This window comes from Macrobrachium nipponense, chromosome 48, assembly GCF_015104395.2.
Source record: "Macrobrachium nipponense isolate FS-2020 chromosome 48, ASM1510439v2, whole genome shotgun sequence".
Classification (NCBI taxonomy): Eukaryota; Metazoa; Arthropoda; class Malacostraca; order Decapoda; family Palaemonidae; genus Macrobrachium; species Macrobrachium nipponense.
In genome coordinates, this window is record NC_087223.1 from 21,916,862 (window position 1) to 21,938,025 (window position 21,164).

A 21,164-nucleotide genomic window follows, 5' to 3' on the forward strand; every position below is an offset into this window, starting at 1 on the left:
CCTTTACAATAGGAAGGTACTAGCGGCAGCTGGATAGGTCGTAAGCTTTCGAACAAGGGTTCGGTAGTTAACTGCTTGTCCGACAGGCGCGCGCGCGCGACTGGGAGGTAAACAAATCACTTTTGCTTTTGGCCCAAGCAAAAACGGCAGAGTGAGGGGTGGCATGAGGTGGGGCTATGTGTAAAAGGACTCAGGTTTGTATAGTTAGGAAAAATGCAATTTTAGACAAATTGTCATTTGTTCCGACACGGCATACAAACCTTCGGTCCTTTTACAATAGGAAGACTCACTTCTTGGTGGGTGGAATCTGAGTCTTTTGTGAACAGACTGGTGTTCGCCCAACCTTGGAAGCCTCCCTGGTCGTAAGAGCGAGGGAGGGATCCAAGCCTCTGTCCGATTGATCGGGGTGTGCACCGCAGGATCAATGGTCAGACCTCTGGACCGAGTACTAAGAGAGAGGCAAGCGTATCTCTTCGTACCAGCAATGTAAGAACTTGTTCCTGTACAGGAGCAAAGTTAAAGTCATGGTTTTGACTCTTGTAAGCATCCACTTCCCCCCTGTAGAAGGAAGTGGTGGATATTCTGCTCCCATCCCTCGTGAAAGGGATAGGATGGGGCTCTGTCATATAGCTCACCGGCATCTCGTCCTTATCCAGCAGGGTGATGACCGTATCCCTCTACCCACAGGAAGAGGGGTAGAAAAAAGTAGAAAGAGAAGCCAGTCACTTTCTCATCACTATCTATTCATACAGTCACACCAGGACTCGATGCTGTTCAGCCTGCTAATGGTCTGGGTTAGCTAGACGACGTGTTGAGCAGCCACCACGGGTCCTAAGGAAACCGATCCAAGGACCTATGGGCAATATCCAAGAGGTATAAGGAAGTTGCCGGTGGTCTGGTTGTACCAGACCCCTGCCTTCCATACCTGCGCCACGGAGAAGTTCTTACGAAACGCCAACGAGGGGCCAATACTTTTGACTTCGTGAGTTCTCGGACGGGACGTACGGATGTCGTCACTACCATCAGCCTCATACGCCTCCTGAAGACCTCACGCAGCCAGGACGAAAGAGTGTTCTTGATACTTCTTTCTTATTGACCCCGTTGCTAACGAAGAGGCGTCGACACTCAGGCCCGAGGTGTCGAGTTCTCTTCAGATAGCGCCGTAGCGTCCTCCCAGGACAAAGCAGCATCTCATCCACATCATTATCTGCATGACGCTCCCGTACTCTCTTCGCCGATGCCAGGTCCAGCAAGACGAGGGTCATTTGAGTTCCCTGGGTTGGCAAGACCTTTGGAAGCTGCTTCTAAGCAAGGAGATCTCGAACGAGTTCGAGATGTCCAATCCCCGTCAGTTTCAGGACGAGCGACAAGGCGGCTCTGTATCCTTTGTGACTGTGGGAACTTAGAGGAGCTTCCTCGGCGAAGAAAAAACGAGGAAATCCGCTACCTGCTGAAGAGTGGCTCTGAGAAGAGATAGGCCCCGTCTACGACACCAACCACCGAAGACGGCCGACTTCCCCTGGTACACAGCTGCAGAGGACTGACGGACGTTTCCAGCCATCTCTGTTGCTGCGCTACGAAAAAAGCTTCTCGTTCGCAAGAGAAGGTGGATAACAGCCAGCCGTGAAGACGTAGGGACTGGACTGCTCGGTGGTACCGCTCGACGTGTGGCTGGCCGAGAAGGTTGTGCCAATGGGGAATCTCTCTCGGTTCTCTTGCGAGAAGAGCCAGCAGGTCCGGATACCAAATGGCCTGTGGCCATTTGGCAGCCATCAGGATCATCCTGAGATTCGGGATGACCAGTGCTCGACTGATCACCTTGCGAATCAGGCTGAACGGGGGAAAGGCATAGGCGAAGAGGTTGTCCCACGGGTGTTGAAGAGCGTCCTCTGCAGCTGCCCATGGGTCCGGCACGGCCGAGAAGAACACCTGGAGCTTCCTGTTGTGCCGGGTGGCGAACAGATCCACGACTGGTCGCCCCCACAGGTCGAAGAGCCTTTCCGCCACGTCCTGGTGTAGAGACCATTCGGTCCTTATCACCTGATCCCGACGGCTGAGCGTGTCTGCTACTACATTCCTTCCCTGGAATGTAGCGTGCCGACAGCTCTATTGAGTGTGCCTGAGCCCACTCGTGCACCTGCCGAGTCAACTGGTACAACGGGAGAGACACTAGGCCCCCCTGTTTGTTGACGTAAGCCACCACCGTGTGTTGTCGCACATCAACACCACTGAGTGTCCATCAAGCTGGTCCTGAAACTCTTGGGAGAGCAAGGAACGCTGCCTTTAGTTCCAGTACATTGATGTGAAGGTGCTTGTCGTTCTCGTACCACACTCCTGAAGTCCGCAACTCTTCCAGGTGTGTACCCCATCCCTCGGTCGATGCGTCTGAGAGCAGCTGCATGTCCGGGGGGGGGAGTGCGCAGTGGCACTCCTCTTAAGGGGTTCCTGTCGTCGAGCCACCAGGCTAGTCCTGCCTACCTCCTGTGTCAGCGACACTGGAAAGCTTGGGGGATCCGTCGCCTGTGACCACTCTCCTTTAGTCTCCACTGAAGAGACCGCAGGTGAAGACGCCCGTGAGGGACTAACTTCTCGAGTGACGACAGGTGTCCGATCACGACTTGCCATCGCTGAGCTACCTGTTCCTGCCGAGACAGGAACTGGTTGGCTGCCTCCCTGAATCTGCTGATCCGCGAGTCTGCGGGGAAGACTCGCCCTGCTACCGTGTCGATCAGCATACCCAGGTACTTCATCCTCTGCTTGGGCTCGAGATCGGACTTCTCGAAGTTCACAACGATCCCCAGATCGCGACAGAACTCGAGCAGTCGATCCCTGTCCTGTAGCAACTGCGAGCGGGAGCTCGCCAGGACTAACCAATCGTCGAGATACCTCATCAGACGTATCCCGTGCGAATGGCCCAAGCAGACACCAGAGTGAACAACTCGCGTGAACACCTGTGGGGCGGTTGAGAGACCGAAGCACAGTGCCCTGAACTGGTACACCGTCCCGTCGAGGATGAGCGGAGGTACTTTCTGGAGGACTGATGAATGGGTATTTGGAAATACGCATCCTTCAAGTCCACCGAAAGCATAGAAATCGTTCTGCCCTGATGGAGTCGAGCACTGAGCTGCCGTCTCCATCGTGAACCGGGAGGGTCTGGCGAACAAACCGGTTCAGGGAGAGAGATCTATCACCGGGCGCCATCCTCCCGTAGACTTTTCCACCAGGAAGAGTCGGCTGTAAAAGCCCGGTGACTGATCCGTGACGATCTCTACAGCTCTCTTGCTCAGCATGGTCTTGATCTCCTGTCTGAGTGCTACGTCCTTCGATGACCCTGGAACGTACGACTGCTGTTGGACCGGGTTGGAGGTGAGGGGTGGCCGAGATTCGAAGGGTAATAGATATCCCTCCCGAAGGACATCTACAATCCAGTCTCGGCGCCGTAGCGCTGCCAAGTTGCCCAATGGCTGGCCAGGCACCCCCCCACTTCCGGCAGCAGGTGAGGGGGAACGCCGTCCCTAGCGTTTCCCCCCCTTTCTTCGACTTCTTCCCAGAGCCTCCACGGGATGAGGAGGTGGGCTGGGAGGAGGGCTGGTTACGCTACCCCTTGTTAGAAGTCGAAGAAGACAGAGTCATTCCTCGGGGCTTCGACGCAGCACCGTCTTAGCAGCCGAGGAAGCGCTAGCCGAGCTCTTAGACTTGGCCGCAGTCCGAGGCTGCCCAGAAGCCTTCGAGACTGCCTGGTGAACCAGACGGTCACTGTCATCAGTGCGTCGTCTGTCCACCGCAGCGTCCACCATCTCTCCTGGGAAGAGAGACGTGGAACTCCGTAAAGGTCCGTCCTTTTTCTAAGCCACCCCAACGCCGCCTCACGCCCCGGCCGCCCTGGAAACCCGAGTAAGGACAGCGTCCCTTCGTCGGAGAACCAGGTTTGGCCCACAGGTTCACCGTCTGGTGGGCAAGGAAGGAGATGGCTCTTCCCCCAGACTGGCAAAGTCTCCTGAAGGCCGAGTCATCTTCGGGAGAATTCCCCCGGAGTTGGCTGCGACCTTAGATACTGTGAGGACCACAGATCTAGCCAGGAGACGCCTGGAAAGCTGCCATGGCGGTAGATTCCAGGCCGAGTGCCTCTTGCTGCGAGAACACAGGTTCTCGGACAGGAGCTGTTGCAGAGGACACACCCGGAGTCAACCTAGCTAACTCCGGGTTCACCTGTTTGGCGGCATCGGGTCTTCAGATGGCACGTAAAACCGCCGCTGTCGTAGCAGAGGAGGTGGAAGCAGCTTGCTCGACCTGCCAGACTTGAGCGAACCGTCTTGTCCGGAGACAAGCGATTCAACCTGGTCCAGCACTGAGTCCGCAAGCTCGGAACGCGGCAAACCCACCGTCGGTCTGGGTTCCCTCTTCGGGCCCCAGAACGACTCGAGCCGGGACGTGGGCTCGGATGGTGGGAGCGGCGATCCTTCCCCGAGGTCGTTGTGCTGACGAATCAGCGCAATAACCTCGGCAAAGTTCCTCTGGATCTCGGGGCTGATAGCATCCTGTGGAGTCGGACCGTCCAGTCCCTCAAACAGGAGTACCTCCCGAGACCCTCCTCCCTCAAGGAGAGGAGCAGCGACAGCCCCCTCTCGGTCTCCTCCAACCACCTGTGCGTACGACCTGGCTGGTCCGAGAACCGAGCCTGGTACGTACGACGACGTGGCGGGATCCTGAGGGGTGCACCCCTCACGATCACTCCTCAATACCTCGCCCCTCCCGGTGTAACCCGAGGAGGTTGAAGGTATGGGAGAGGCAGACCTGACGCTCTCTCCTCGCTCACTGGCAGATAAAAACAGCGGGCTTGGAGGACTGCAGGCGATCGCCAACCCGACCGCGGTGGCGATCGAGCTGCAGACCTAGTCGAGCCGTCTCGCTGTGAGAAAACGGCTGGACCGAGAACAGCGGCCCGGTCCTCGTGTGTCAGAGGAGCTGGTGCTGGTCGCCGTACCCGATCGCTCTCTGTGAGAGCGACGGTCGGCGACCGGCGAGCTCCACTGTCCACGGTGAGATCGGTGCGTATCCTCACGGTGCGTCAGTTCGCTGGTACCAGCCGTGGCTGGTGCCGGCGAACGGGGGGACCTCTTCCCAGCCTCAGCCCGTGGCCGGTCATGGACCGTCACGTTCCGCCCGGGTAGCCAGCCGCTCGCCGTGAGAGCGAGAGCTGGTCTGGTGAGAGTCGCGTGAGCGGCTGTCACCAGTCTTCCGCTCCGTGCCGTGAACCTGACGCTGAGCGGACTCAGAGGTCTGGTTCCTGGCTGCACGGTCGCTGGTAGGCGACCGTACACTCGGTACCTCTCGCGAACGAGCGGGCCGAGCCGGATCCTGCTGCTGTGGCCGAACCACTAACAGCAGGTGAGAAGTGCCGGTGTTAGCCGGCACCCCTCTGGTCCCCTAGTAGTCTTCTTCCTTGCGGGAGAAGAGACGGGTCCTGCTCTCCCGAAGGAGCAGGGCGACCAGCGGAAGAACCCCCCAGTCTCACCAGAGCGAGACGGGCCCTTAGAAGCTCCCGAAGGAGACTTCTTAGGGGGGGGGGAGGCGACCTTCTTCTTCTTAGGCGGGGGAGCCTTAGAAGAAGAAGGGGAAGAGGCGGCAGACGACGACGACGACGAAGAAGACGATGAAGACGACGACGACACCTTCCTCCTCTTCTTCTTCTTCTTCGTCAACCTCCTCAGGACCGACGTCAGATCTGTCATCCAGGACGGAGCCGGGGCTGCTGTTGCCGAAGCAACAGGGCCCGGACGTACCTGTCCGAACAGACCAGCATCGGGAGCAGCGGCGCCAGGAACAGGAACAACATCAGCAGGTGCGAGCATCACAGGAACGGCAGTCGAGACGGCAGGAGCAGGAACAGGAACAGCAGCGGTGGTCACGGCAGGTACGGCAGGCTGTGTGGGCGGTACAGATGGTCGAACCAGCGGCACAGACGTCATCGGCACCGTGGGAGGTCCAGGGGCGAGCTCTTCGGGCACATGAAGTCCGGTCGTGGCAGCACGGCAAACCCAGGTGGCGGCATCACACTCCCCCGAGTTACGGCGACTGGCCCCTGCACCGATGTTGTGGGTGTTACAGAGACCGCGTGCTGGGTGTACACCAGGTGAGGAGGTGACGCGTAGCCGGGTGTTGTCAGGGTCGTGGTGGTGGTTGTGACCGTTGCATGAGTAACCGCCACGGAGCCAGCCAGATGATAGAGCAGCCCCTGGACACTCGGCACGCCCTGCAGCCCCAACGATGCCCACACCTGTCCGAGTCATCCTTCACGGCAACCGCACCTGAGGAGGCAAAAGTCGGGTGATTAGAAGGATCCTCTACCCGCTCGCAGCGAAGAAACGAGCGGATAGAGGACCCAGAATACAACTCTACGTCAGGGTATCTAGCGCCCTCCTCCACACTCGACACGTCAGGAGAGGAGAAGGACCTAGACACCCCCCCCGAAGGGGAAGGCGCGAGACGTGGAAGTTGAGCGGCGGCAGGAAAGAAGACGAAGTGTCCGTCACCAAAGGAGTCGCGGGAGAGCTTTCCGACGACTCCTTTGCAGGCCTTCGCTTCTTCCTGCCCTCATACAAAGTCCACTGCGCCTCCGACCAGTCATTACACACATCACAGGGCTCGGCCCGGGTGCATTCGCGCCCCCGACACCGAGCACACAAAATATGAGGGTCAATCTCCGGGAACGATCTAAACTTCCCGCATTTGCGCCCTTCGATACCCGGGCAAAGTCTCCTTGGGGTAGCGAGGCGAGGAGATTCCATCATTATTCACTTGAAAGCCGTAATTAATATATAAAGAGAGAATAATTGTACTTACAATACTCTTTCATACACAATTACAACCAAACTTAGAAAGCAAACGACGAGCAGCGGGCAGAGAGCGAACACACACGTCCATCCACTGTAGGCCGAAAGCAAAAGTGATTTGTTTTACCTCCCAGTCGCGCGCGCGCGCGCCTGTCGGACAAGCAGTTAACTTACTACCGAACCCCTTGTTCGAAAGCTTTACGACCTATCCAGCTGCCGCTAGTACCTTCCTATTGTAAAAGGACCGAAGGTTTGTATGCCGTGTCGGAACAATGAGCGTTCCTTAAATCCACCCAAGTGCCAGCTTATGGATGTCAGGGCCCTTGTAGGCATTTGTTCTTCCTGAATCCCCAATTGTTAAAACACTGTCCTTCCACAGAATGGATGATCAAAACCAATATGTTGTTTCATTTCACTCAAAGCAGCAAACTTCCCACAAAGACTGTTTCTGATCAGGAATAAACCTGCTACGCATCCTGATGTCTTTCTACTGCCCCGACATCTAAAAAGTTTTACCAGGTGTAGTTGACCATTTTATGTGCATGAAAGGTTAATGACACTAGTTAAACTCTGTGTTGCATGACAGAGGTTAAAGACCATAACTTGGACTTAGGTTTAAGAACCAAATGGTTAAAGTGTCTCCTACAGTCCTGGAGCCAAAGTTGGTTCTGGATTATTTACAAATTTAATGAAAGTTATTTGTAAGTCGTAATTCTTATGCTGAAACCATACATTAATTGAGCATGATTATCTGAAAATAACCATGAGGCCATGTTTCCTAATGAGGAAAAGCCCTTACCATACAGGAAGTTTCTTTCAGGTCTAAAATCTTCAAGCAGCACATGCCTACTCATCTTGACTGACAGCATGCAATAATTAATATCATCCCCACATCACTAGATAAGATTGGGGATGTAAAGAATTAACAATATAGTGCATAGAAATTGGGCCAGAAGAAGCAACAGGTCCTTGTCCTTTGGAATACTATTGACAGAGTGGGCTAACTTGAATAACTTATTCAGTAGAATTGTCTTGCTCCTAAAGTCGAAACCATCTACCAATGGGCAACAAGTCCCTGACACAACTTATAGATGGCTGCACACTACCCAAACAAAGTGCATAGAATAGCAATACCTTCTAGTAAAAACCCTTTGAAGGAACTTGCATGACTGGATGTATGGTAAGTGGAATGAATACATTCTGCATGTGTACCACAAGTCTGACCATTCTTTGGAAAGGCGCTAAAACCATGCTAGAAAACCAACAAGTATATGGGCAGACACTTACTGTTATTCAGTCTCCAAATGTCCAAGAATATCTCCAATTACTTATGGGTGTCTTCCTAAAAAAATTACCCTTGGACCATCATTCCCTCTATATACAATCTCCTACTAAAAGAGACTTATGAGAGATCTCTGCTGAAGACAAGGAAGCTATAAGAAGGAGAATAACCAGTGGAGGACAATCAAAAAGAATCACAACTGCCCTTCCCTGTCTCCACCATATAACATACTGGTCCCAAAGTCTCTCCATGTATGTTAGGATGCTGCAACTGTCCATATCCCAGAAGCTGAATCTGCACTTATCCCTGAAAGGATAAAAATAAGACTACCAATAGATAATCCCGAACTGCATAATCAGACAGGAAGTGCTTCCAAACCAGAGTGGAGTATAAGCATGAGGACATTACCCTGCAGCATCAGAAATGAGTTAATTGTTTACTTGTTTCCTCGTTAAAAACTCCCGCTGGGTTGGTGTCTCCACCTCTCTAAGAAGTCGCAGAGACAAGACAATGTAAATAGAAGATAATAACTCAAGTTAGACTGAAAATCCATCAGCATGTCTGTCTGTCTCGAGTTCATTTCCCCACAGGAAAGAGAAAGAAAGCGAACCTCCTATTAAAGACGGTTAAAGGACCAATAAGCTTTGTACAGCAAAGGCGGCCTTCGGCTCTCCGCGATTTTAAAAGACAAGACGACAAGCCAAGGCAGACACAAAGGGAGATTGTGTCCGAGGACAAGAAAAGTTACGAAATGCTCTCAATTGGAGAAAGCGTTGGTTCTCTTCTCCAATATTTAGAGTGCGCCAAAATACGCAAGAAAATCAGATATATTCTCTATGTGGCCTCTAGCCTCAACAAATTGAGAATACAGGAAGGCGTAAGTGTCAACAAACGCCGACCGGCCCAAAACGAGTTCCTCCAATTCCATTTAAACTCTTCTTCCGTCAGCAGGCGACAGAAGGAGACCGCCGCCGACAGGAGGTAAACAAAGAGCTTTAAGGATAGCTCTTTCTCCGCAACCCTTGGCAACAAAAAGCGACACTTATCAATGAGAGGTGACAGTAGCTAAGTGCTGTAACGAATCCACCACGACTCAATGAGAGCAAGACAGTTTAAGCGACTCAAGACTCGGCCAAGTTTGTACTCAGCACGATTCAACTGCATTCACACGAGTCAACAATGTCCAAAGCAGGGTTCCCATATGTATCAGATCAAATTATCGTACCAAATCTCTTCAAATTATCGTATTTGATTAATAATCGTTTATCGTACAGAGGGTCAAATTACCGTACTCGTAACGATAATTATCGTACGTCTGGGAACCCTGGTCCGCAGTCTGCACGAGTCGACAGAGGGAGAGAGAGAACGAGGCGCCAAAAGTGGGAGCGGTGGGAGAGGAGTTACAACAAAGCTCCAGCCTCATCTGAAAGCGATCGTACATACTTGAAAAGCATTCCTATATGAAACTAAGTTAGGAATCTCTGAAGCTAGAATATCTAACTCGGCGAGAACTGTAGATACTACAGACAGTGTAGACTTGAAAGGGAAACATTAATCGAGGCAGTAGTAAGAGATTTGCCGATAGCCGAAGAGGAAGCACACAAAGAACAAACACAAGCATTACAAAGAAAAGGAATATGCTAGCATACAAGAATTTAGAATAACCAAAATCATGAGATAAACAGTCAACCAAGTCAACATATCTAAACGTATAAAACTCGCTACAGATATATTATCATCTCAATAAAATGTCTACACCAATATCAATATTATTAAGCCTATGCATGCTAACACCTCAAACTAGGTGTTGAAGACCACAGATTGCGCCTACGGAGCGAGCATCAACACTTACCAAAACATTCCTTATGTGAACTCTTTAACGGTCCTTTGGCGAAAGCTTTAAACGAGATTCAGACCATGAAAGAAAGGGCAAGTAGGTATTGGAGAGCACAGAATCCCATAGTCCCGAGAACCGACCCAGTTCCTCGGCAGCAGACGTTTCCAACTGTCGCAGGGCAGTCCTAGGCTCTTGGGCTACATACAGACGAGGGCACCAACACCTTACTTCTAACAGGGAACGCGAAAATGAAGCGCACACTGGAGGGATTCGGAAAACGTTCCCGTCACGAACTAAGTTCAAATTTTATTAGAACTAAAAACAGGTTAATATGACAATTTGTCGAAAATTGCATTTTCCTAACTATACAAACCTGAGGTCCTTTAACAATAGGAAGTAGCTAGCGGCAGCTGGAACGGTCGTAAGCTTCGAACGGAAGAGAACGGTAGTTAACTGCTTGTTCCGATCGTCGCGCGGTGGGGAGGTAAACAAATCACTTTTTGCTTTTGGCCCATGCAAAATACGCAGAGTGAGGGTGGCATGAGGAGGACTATATGTAAGGACCTCGTTTGTATAGTTAGGAAAAATGCAATTTTCGACAAATTGTCATTTGTTCCGATACGTAATACAAACCCTCGTCCTTTAACAATATGGAAGACTCACTTCTTGGGTGGGAGGAATCTGAGTCTTTTGATGAACAGACTGGTGTTCGTCCATCCCTGGAATGCCTCCCTGGTCGTAAGAGCGAGGGAGGGATCCAAGCCTCTGTCCGATTGATCGGGGTGTGCACCGCAGGATCAAATGGTCAGACCTCTGGCCGAGTACTAAGAGAGAGGCAAGCGTATCTCTTCGTACCAGCAAGCAAGAACTTGTTCCTGTTTGCAAGAGGCAACATAAAGTATGGGTTTGTCTCAAGCTGGCATCCACTTCCCTCCCCCTTGTTGGAGGAAGTGGTGGATATACGCTCCTATCCCTAGTGAAAGGGATAGGATGGGGCTCTGTTAAGTAGCTCACCTGCATCTTGTCCTTATCCAGCAGGGTGACGACCGTGTCCCTCTAACCACAGGTAGAGGGGAGAAAAGAGATGGGAAGAGGAGCCAGTCACACTCTCATTCACCATCCATTCTTACGGTCACACCAGGACTCGATGCTGTTCAGCCTGCGAGGGTCTGGGTTCGCTACACAACGTGTTGAGCAGCCACCACGGGTCCCAAGAAAAAGATCCAAGGACCTGTGGGCAATATCCCGAAGGTAGAGGAAGGGCATGTGGTCTGGTTGGACCAGACCCCTGCCTTCAGTACCTGCGCCAAGGAGAAGTTCTTGCGGACAAGGCAGCATCTCCTTCGCATCGAAGGCGGTGAAGTCCATTAGGGAGGGGATTGTGAACGACTCGAACCAATCGTCAGGGACCGAAGGGTTAGTCGAGTCTTCGCTACGAAGTTCGGTACGAAATCGAGCGTCACGGATCCCCATACCCCTGGATGCTTGACTTCGCAGAGAAGTCATGCAGTTCCTCAGAGGAAAAGAAGGAAATAGTCGCATGACCTATCCCTCTTCTCTACTTCGGTGATGTCCAGTACCCATACTGGTCTGTCCGTTAGTAACGAAGTCTCTCGCATCCTCCTATCCCCATGCAGCGAAGTTCTCGGTAGTGGATAGGACACCGACACTCCATGGTGGGTGTCAATGGTATGGGTACTGTGACAAGCTATTAAACGAAGTAATGATTGCTCTGTAACAACCGAACTAAGTCAACAGCGTAGTTCGTAACTGACTCGGCCGCTCTGACAGCTGCCGACCTGACTGCGTTCGGTAGGAGGCAAGTTGTCAAAGCATCCGAGTAAGTCACGTGACCTTCGCCTTTAAAGGGTTATGCCGAGAGACCAAACAATAAATGTATTTGTTTGTCACCAATGCCGGACAGCAGGTGATGATTCTCTTAAGGCATGTGCCCAACAGGCGAAAGTCAATTGCCTTCTAGAGACCGAGGTCCCTGAAGGTAAAACATCTCATGGTTGTTGAATCTCAGCTAAGGAGAAACAACACTATGTACGTTGAAGACGAAGGTAGATATTGAATGCAACCTACGTCTTCACAGACGAATCGAGAGAGGATTCTCAAGATTCATAAACCTGTGCTTACAAATGACTGAAAACGCTAACCGCTATTTCATTGCTGTCCGGTGAGAAGTCGTAGTTGCAATGAAAGCGGGGCGTTCTTCAGTAATGAAAAACACAGGGGAATGCCGCCTGAAGAACTGCTTCTCATGGGCTGAACATTTGGAAGTAGAGCTGTCAGGTCGGAGAATTGGCAATGTCTTCTGACACATCTTCGTAATTCGGGTTGAACAATGAACAATTGTATACCTACGAATACGAGATATTTTGAAGACAAACTCAGATGTCTGCAAAATCATTCGCATTATCGCAGTGCGATGCAGCGGGAGACTTGTACAGACTTCTGTTACCGTGCGGTAAACAGAAAGATAAAGAGTCCAAGAGATATCTCTGTTGAAAATTCTCGCAATGTCGAAGGCGATGGAATCTAGCGTCACAGCAGTAGATGGGTCCTTCATTATTGCGAGAATCCCCGTTAATCAGAGACCTAAGTCCATGATTGTTGGGCAGAAGATACGGTTCGGTAGTCAACTCAAAGCAGGGAGAGAGAGACATACATGACCGTGCATATCGGAGGCCCAGCTGATACTGAGCTGCTATCAGGCAGTTCAATACGCAGTAGTTGAGCCTGAGCTCTCGCTGACTCGTCATCCTGAGTTGCCAGGTAATCCATTATTCCACGAAGGAATGCGTTCGGCTAGAACTACCGAGCATAAAAGATATGCTCGAGCAATTATATTTAGGCGAAACGAACAATTTCGGTAAATATAACAGTTGAAATGGTGTGTCGTGACAAAACCATAAGTATATAAAATTGAAACTGAAAACTCCTGGGAGGTTGCAGGCAACCCCGAGTTGCAGTTCAATTAGAATACTTTCCTCTTATAAGTCGCAATCCGTAGTTTCACTAGGATATGCGCCTACCCCTCGGACAATTCAACTGCTTAGTAGAATCATGTCGCGAGGTTAATATACGTAGTATATTTGTAGGATTCTGAACAACGATCTCCATCCTAAATTCTTTCCTTCAAGAAAACAAAATAAGGATTGGAGATCGACCACCTTCGATCTCTATCAAAGAGAGTGAGGGAGAAGTCTTCCCCGAAGGAAAGCTTCAATGGTGAACAGAATACTAAGACGATAGTTCAAGCCAAACTGGATATTCCCGTTCCGATCTTCTCTAGTCCAGGTTGGTCGCCTACTGTGAGATAGTTTCTTCAGCAGCAGTCTTCTTCCAATGCTAGAATTCCAGGAATTCGAGCATAGGCGAGGTTCCCGATTATCGTGTATATCGGGGATTCTCGTCTCGCTCACTTTGGACCGTGGTCTCGCGTAAGTGTTTGGAGATCGTAAAACTCGAACACTGAATGCGTTAGAAATTCCGTAGAAATTCTAAGCAGTCTGCGAAACCCCCACCGAATTCGCCAAACGATATCGGCTGGTGGTCCTCTCGATTCCCGTAGAAATCGAGAATGAGGCAGGATTCCTCCTCAACGACCGGGTCTTACGTCAGGTAGGACCCGAAGGTCCCCCCGGTAGCGCAGTCCCCCCCCGGACGTGGGATCCTACAGAGAAATCTCTGTAGGATCCCTCCCCTTTCCCTCGTAACCGTAAGGAGAGAGGGAATGGGGGAGGAATTGGATACTCGCTCGCCTTCCCAGTGGAACTAGCAGTTGGAGAAGAGTAGGAACAGAGTCTGGGAAAACGTATCGTCAGGAGAAAACGTTTTCCCGCGGAGGGTTTATGAACTCTCACTGTAGGTAAGGGTCTGCCGCCACTGTGAACGTCGTCTGGGTGGGGCTGATCGACACCTGACAGGAGAGAGCCATACCGTCCTCCGACGTCATTCAGTCCTCGTCGAGGTCGAAACCTCTCAGGAGGACCGAAGGAGTATTCAAATACGGTGTCCGAAGACACCGTAGAAACGCCGCTGTCGCAGTAGAGGAGGTGGAAGTGCTTGATCGACCGGCAAGAATCTGAGAGAGCCTTCTTGTCCGGAGACGAGAGACTCTGGTTCGAGACAGAATCGGCAAGTTCCGATCGCGGCAGACCCACCGTCGGTTGGGTTCCCTCTGCGGGCCCCAAAACGAGCTCGAGCAGAGACGTGGGCTCTGCTGGTGGGAGCGGCAATCCTTCCGCAGGTCATTATGCTGACGAATCAGCTTAATGACTTCTGCAAATTCCTCTGTATCTCGGGAGTAACCGTGTCTTGCGGAGTAGGACCGTCCAGTCCCTTCAACAAGAACAGATCCCGAGATACTCCTCCTTCAGAAGGAGGAACAGCGGCAGACCCCTGACGGTCGCCTCCAGCTACATGCGCGTATGTCTGGTGGGCGGTCCTGGAACCGTGCCTGGTCCATACGGCGTCATAGCTGGGTCACGAGCGGCGCACCTCTCGTGATCGCTCCTCGGTACCTCGCTCCTATCGGTATAGCCCGAGGAGGTTGAAGGTACGGGAGAGGCAGACCTGACGCTCCCCCCTCGCTCGCTGGCAGGACCAGCGTGCGTGGAGGGCTGCTGCTGATCGTCAACCCGCCCGGCGTTACGGTCGAGCAGCAGGCCTAGCCTTACCGCTCGCCTGGGGCGATTGGCTCGGCTGAGAACGTCGAGACCTATCTCTAGCGTCAGGCGAGCTGCCGCTGGTCACCTCGTCTCCGCCCGGTCCCATCGGAGCGGCGGACGGGTGACCTGCTAGGCTCTGTCGCGTCGAGACCGGCCAGCGTCCTCTCGGCGCGTCGAGTCGCTGGTACCAGCCGTGGCTGGTACCGGGCGGCCGCGGGACTCCCTTCCTCGCCTCAACCCGTGGCTGGTCAGCGACCGTCACGTCAGCCCGAGCAGCCAGTTGATCGCTGCGAGAGCGTCCACTGGCCTGGCGAGAGTCGTGTGCACGACTCTCGCCAGTCTTCTGCTCCGCGCCGCTGTCTTGACGGCGAGCGAGCTCGGCGTCCAAAACTTTGGCTGGACGGTCTTCTTTGAAGAGCGTCCACTCGGTGCTTCTCGCGAACGAGAACGCGGCCGAGACGGAACCTGGTTTAGCGGCAGAACCGCTAGCACCAGGTGAGGACGCACCAGCCGAGGCTGGTGCACCTCTGGTCCCCGTCGACTTCTTCTTTGCAGAAGAAGCGACGGGCCCCGTTCCCGAAGGAACAGGAGGACCAGCAGAAGAGCTCCCCAGCTCGCCTGAGCGAGCCGGGCCCTTAGAAGATCCCGAAGGAGTCTTCTTAGGGGGGGAGGAGGCAACCTTCTTCTTCTTCGGCTGTTTGGCCTTAGAAGTCGAAGGGGAAGGAGAGGAGGCAGCAGACGACGAAGAGACGACGACGACACCTTTCTTCCTTCTCTTCCTCTTCTTCTTCGCCAGGCTCTGCAGGACAGACGTCAGGTCTTCCATCCAGGAGGGAGCCGGGGCAGTTGCCGAAGCAACAGGGCCCGACTGCACCTGTGCCGGAAAGACTGAGACTGTGACAGCACCACCAACAGCAGGAACAACAGGAACAGGTCCAGGAACAGCAGGAACGGCAGGAACATCTGAAAGTGAATGAGCAGCCGGCACCTGATCTGAAAGGGAATGAGCGGCTGGGACAGCAACAGGTACGGCAGCACGGCAGGTACCACAGAGAGCCAGGCGTCCTGTCGGCAGCTACCGTCATCCTCGGCACTGGCGGCAGGTCCAGGGGGGTACTCTTTGGGCAGCGGAAGTCCGGGGTCGGCAATACAAAGAGCCCAGGTGGCGGTGGCACCGTCCTCTTTGGCACGGCAGGAATTGGTTCTGGATTGCAGCCGTGGGTGTTACCGACATGACATGTGGTGTGTACACCAGGTGCGGTGGCATCTCATATGCTGGTGTCGAGATTGTGGTTGTTGTAGTGGTTACCGTACCATGAGTGAACCACTGCCGAGCCCGCCACCGCTGATCAACCCCTGTATGCTCGGCACTCCCTGCAGTCCCAGCGACTCCCACACCTGTCCCAGGTCGTCCTTCGCTGATGGCACACCTGCGGAAGCAACAGTCGGGTTAGTTAGAGGGGCTTCCTCGCGCCTGGGGGAGAAGAACCCCACCCAGAGCGGACGGAAGACCCCCGGAGTACAACTGGACGTCCGGGCAGCGGGCGCCCGCCTCCACACTCGACGGATCGAGAGAGGAGAAGGACTCCGCTACCCCCGCCGCAGGGGTGGGGAAGGCGCGAAACGTGGGGGCTGGCCGGGGGCAGGAAGAGGACGAAGGTCCGTTACCAAAGGAGTCACTGGACTTTCCGATGACTTCTTGTGCCCTCGTACAGCACCCACTGCGCCTCTGACCAATGCATACACGTTACACAGGGCTCGTTGCGGGAGCACTCTCGCCCCCGACAACGAGTACAAACCTCGTGAGGATCTACATCTACATCCAAGGTCGTCTCCCACGGATGTAGCACCTGCGGTAACATAGATAGATTAGTAAGAGGGGTTCCCTCACGCACGGGGGGAAGACATGCCCACCCCGAACGCAAGGAAGACCCCAAATACAAAATACAATGAAGAAGCTGATCGGGGGGCAGGAAGGAGACGAAGAATCGGATACCAAGGGAGTCGCGGGAGAGCTTTCCGACGACTTCCTGGCAGACCGCCTTCGCTTCCCCTACCCCCGCCACAGCAGTGAAAAGAATATGAAAATGAAACGAATACTGCCCTTGCGATTCACTTCATAGAACTTAAAGGAGAAAAGATCAATTCCCGGGTAAGACGGAAACTTGACCAATCCAATATGATTCTATCATAAAATATATATGAAAATGAAACAGAATACTGCACTTGCGATTCTTTTCACATAAAAAAATCGTAAGGATCAATTCCCTGGTAAGAACGAAAATTGATCCAATTAAATTTCATACAATAAATAAATGAAAATGAAGATATTGCAATTGCGAATCCACTTTCATTGCATTCTATTATACAAAATTAAAGGCTCGTGCCGAGCGCAATCACACTCTCGGTAACGAACGCACAGGGCAAATATAATGAAAAGAGTACTTACATTTTTCAATTACAACTTCGCCCAAATACATGACTCGGCGCGAGCGCGCCCAGCCCTCGGCAACCGAGACATAATTCAAGGATTCAATTCATAAAAGAGAGAGGAATCGCCGCATCTACGGCGATAACTCCATGTTGGTTCATATTAAGTAATGAAAATGAAAACAGTGGTACTTACAGTTTCATTTTCAAGTCAAACAAAACCATTAGTAGAAAAACACAATATAAACAAAGCATACGACGATGAAGCGGGCAGAGAGCGATGACGAACACGTCTTCACACCCGCGGCCGAAAGCAAAAGTGATTTGTTACCTCCCCGCGCGACGATCGGACAAGCAGTTAACTACCGTTCTCCCCTTGTTCGAAGCTTACGACCGTTCCAGCTGCCGCTAGCTACTTCCTATTGTTAAAGGACGAGGGTTTGTATTAGTATCGGAACAAGTTTTTAATTTCCCGTTACGCTTTTCCTGAACCGAAGTGGGGAGTAGAAGGCGGAGCTACAATGGAAGTCAATACTAGCCTACTAAAATGCCTAGTCTGAGTAGGGATAGCCTGACAGGTTTAAGCCCTGATCTAACTATTGCTTTCACAATCTATTAGTTCCAGTCTTCCTATATCTGACATATTCAGGCATAAATTTCTCAGAACAATTCCCTACATTCTTCACATCTAGTAGTTCCAAAATCACACCCTGTACCCCTGCCAGTACAAAGGAATGCTGATAAAATGACAATTTGTCGAAAATTGCATTTTTCCTAACTATACAAACCTGAGGTCCTTTAACAATAGGAAGTAGCTAAGCGGCAGCTGGAACGGTCGTAAGCTTCGAACAAGGGGAGAACGGTAGTTAACTGCTTGTCCGATCGTCGCGCGCCGCGCGACTGGGAGGTAAACAAATCACTTTTGCTTTTGGCCCATGCAAAATACGCAGAGTGAGGGGTGGCATGAGGAGGGACTTTATGTTAAAGGACCTCAGGTTTGTATAGTTAGGAAAAATGCAATTTTCGACAAATTGTCATTTGTTCCGATACGTAATACAAACCCTCGGTCCTTTACAATAGGAAGACTCATTCTTGTGGGAGGAATCTAGTCTTTTGATGAACAGACTGGTGTTCGTCCATCCCTGGAATGCCTCCCTGGTCGTAGAGCGAGGGAGGGATCCAAGCCTCTGTCCGATTGATCGGGGTGTGCACCGCAGGATCAATGGTCAGACCTCTGGGCCGAGTACTAAGAGAGAGGCAAGCGTATCTCTTCGTACCAGCAAGCAAGAACTTGTTCCTGTTTGCAAGAGGCAACATAAAGTATGGGTTGTCTCAAGCTGGCATCCACTTCCTCCCCCTTGTTGGAGGAAGTGGTGGATATACGCTCCTATCCCTAGTGAAAGGGATAGGATGGGGCTCTGTTGAGTAGCTCACCTGCATCTTGTCCTTATCCAGCAGGGTGACGACCGTGTCCCTCTAACCACAGGTTAGAGGTAAGAAAAAGAAAAATGGGAGAGGAGCCAGTCCACACTCTCATTCACCATCCATTCTTACGGTCACACCAGGACTCGATGCTGTTCAGCCTGCGAGGGTCTGGGTTCGCTACACGACGTGTTGAGCAGCCACCACGGGTCCCAAGGAAAAAGATCCCAAGACCTGTGGGCAATATCCCGAAGGTAGAAGGAAGGCATGTGGTCTGGTAGGACCAGACCCCTGCCTTCAGTACCTGCGCCAAGGAGAAGTTCTTGTGGACAAGGCAGCATCTCCTTCGCATCGAAGGCGGTGAAGTCCATTAGGGAGGGGATTGTGAAACGACTCGAACCAATCGTCAGGGACCGAAGGGTTCTGAGTCTTCGCTACGAAGTTCGGTACGAAATCGAGCGTCACGGATCCCCATCCCCTGGGTGCCTGACTTCGCAGGAGAAGTCATGCAGTTCCTCAGAGGAAAAGAAGAAATAGTCCGCATGACCTATCCCTCTTCTCTACTTCGGTGATGTCCAGTACCCATACTGGTCTGTCCGTTAGCAACGAAGTCTCTCGCATCCTCCTATCCCCATGCAGCGAAGTTCTCGGTAGTGGATAGGACACCGACACTCCATGGTGGGTGTCAATGGTATGGGTACTGTGACAAGCTATTACGAAGTAATGGTTGCTGTGTAACAACCGAACTAAGTCAACAGCGTAATTCGTAACTGACTCGGGCGCTCTGACAGCTGCCGACTGACTGCGTTCGGTAGGAGGCAAGTTGTCAAGCATCCGAGTAAGTTACGTGACCTTCGCCTTTAAAGGGTTATGCCGAGAGACCAAACAAATGATGTATTTGTTTGTCACCATGCCGGAGCGAGGTGATGATTCTCTTAAGGCATGTACCCACAGGCGAAAGTCAATTGCCTTCTAGAGACCGAGGTCCCTGAAGGTAAAACATCTCATGTTTGTTGAATCTCAGCTAAGGAGAAACAACACTATGTACCGTTGAAGACGAAGGTATATTGAATGCAACCTACGTCTTCACATATGATCGAGAGAAGGATCTCAAGATTCATAACCTGTGCTTACAAATGACTGAAAACGCTACCCGCTATTTCATTGCTGTCCGGTGAGAAGTCGTAGTTTGCAATGAAAGCGGGGCGTTCTTCGGTAATGAAAACACAGGTGAAAGCCGCCTGAAGAACTGCTTCTCATGGGCTGAACATTTGGAGGTAGAGCTGTCAGGTCGGAGAGTAGGCGATGTCTTCTGACACATCTTGTAATTCGGGTTGAACAATGAACAATTGGTACACCTACGAATACGAGATATTTTGAAGACACAAACTCAGATGTCTGCAAAATCATTCGCATTATCGCAGTGCGATGCAGCGGGAGACTTGTACAGACTTCTGTTACCGTGCGGTAAACAGAAAGATAAAGAGTCCAAGAGAATATCTCTGTTGAAAATTCTCGCAATGTCGAGGCGATGGAATCCAGCGTCACGCAGTAGATGTCCTTCATTATTGCGAGAATCCCCGTTAATCGAGACCTAAGTCCATGGATTGTTAGGCAGAGATACGGTTCGGTAGTCAATCAAGCAGGGGAGAGAGAGACATACATGACCGTGAATCTCGGAGGCCCAGCTGATACTGAGCTGCTAGAGGCAGTTCAATACGCAGTGGTTGAGGCCTGCTGACTCGTCATCCTGAGTTGCCAGTAATCCATTATTTCCACGAAGGAATGCGTTCGGCTAGAACTACCGAGCATAAAAGATATGCTCGGGCAATTATATTTTAGGCGAAACGAATTTCGGTAAATATAAAAGTTGAAATGGTGTTGTCGTGACAAACCATAAGTATATAAAATTGAAACTGAAAACTCCTGGGAGGTTGCAGGCAACCCCGAGTGCAGTTCAATTAGAATACTCTCGTCTAAGTCGCAATCCGTAGAATAACTAGGATATGCGCCTACCCCTCGGACAAGTCAACTGCTTAGCAGAATCAGGTCGCGAGGTTATATACGTATATATTTGTAGGATTCTGAACAACGATCTCCATCCTAAATTCTTTCCTTCAAGAAACAAAATAAGGATTGGAGATCGACCACCTTCGTTCTCTATCAAAGAGAGTGAAGGAGAAGTCTTCCTCGAAGGAAAGCTTCAATGGTGAACAGAATACTAAGACGATAGTTCAAGCCAAACTGGATATTCCCGTCCGATCTCCTCTATTCCAGGTTGGTCGCCTACTGTGAGATAGTTTCTTTCAGCAGCAGTCTTCTTCACAATGCTAGAAATTCCAGGAATTCGAGCATAGGCGAGGTTCCCGATTATCGTGTAACATATCGGGGATTCTCGTCTCGCTCACTTTGGACCGTGGTCTCGCGTAAGTGTTTGAAGATCGTAAAAAACTCGAACACTCTGAATGCGCTAGAAATTCCGTAGAATTCTAAGCAGTCTGCGAAACCCCCACCGAATTCGTCAAACGATATCGGCTGGTGGTCCTCTCGATTCCCGTAGAAATCGAGAATGGAGCAGGATTCCTCCTCAACGACCGGGGCTTACGTCAGGTAGGACCCGAAGGTCCCCCCGGTAGCGCAGTCCCGAACGTGGGATCCTACAAGAAATCTCTGTAGGATCC

The 21,164-nt window shown here is 51.7% G+C and overlaps 1 protein-coding gene across 1 annotated transcript in view; it reads right to left on the minus strand.

Annotated features, from left to right (window-relative positions):
- The window catches only part of LOC135205119 (NEDD8-activating enzyme E1 regulatory subunit-like), a 56,712-nt gene that overhangs the window by 17,486 nt on the left and 18,062 nt on the right, over positions 1-21,164 (minus strand). The window contains 1 exon segment of the mRNA XM_064235468.1: positions 1,961-1,970. Coding sequence (XP_064091538.1) covers positions 1,961-1,970 — 10 coding nt within the window.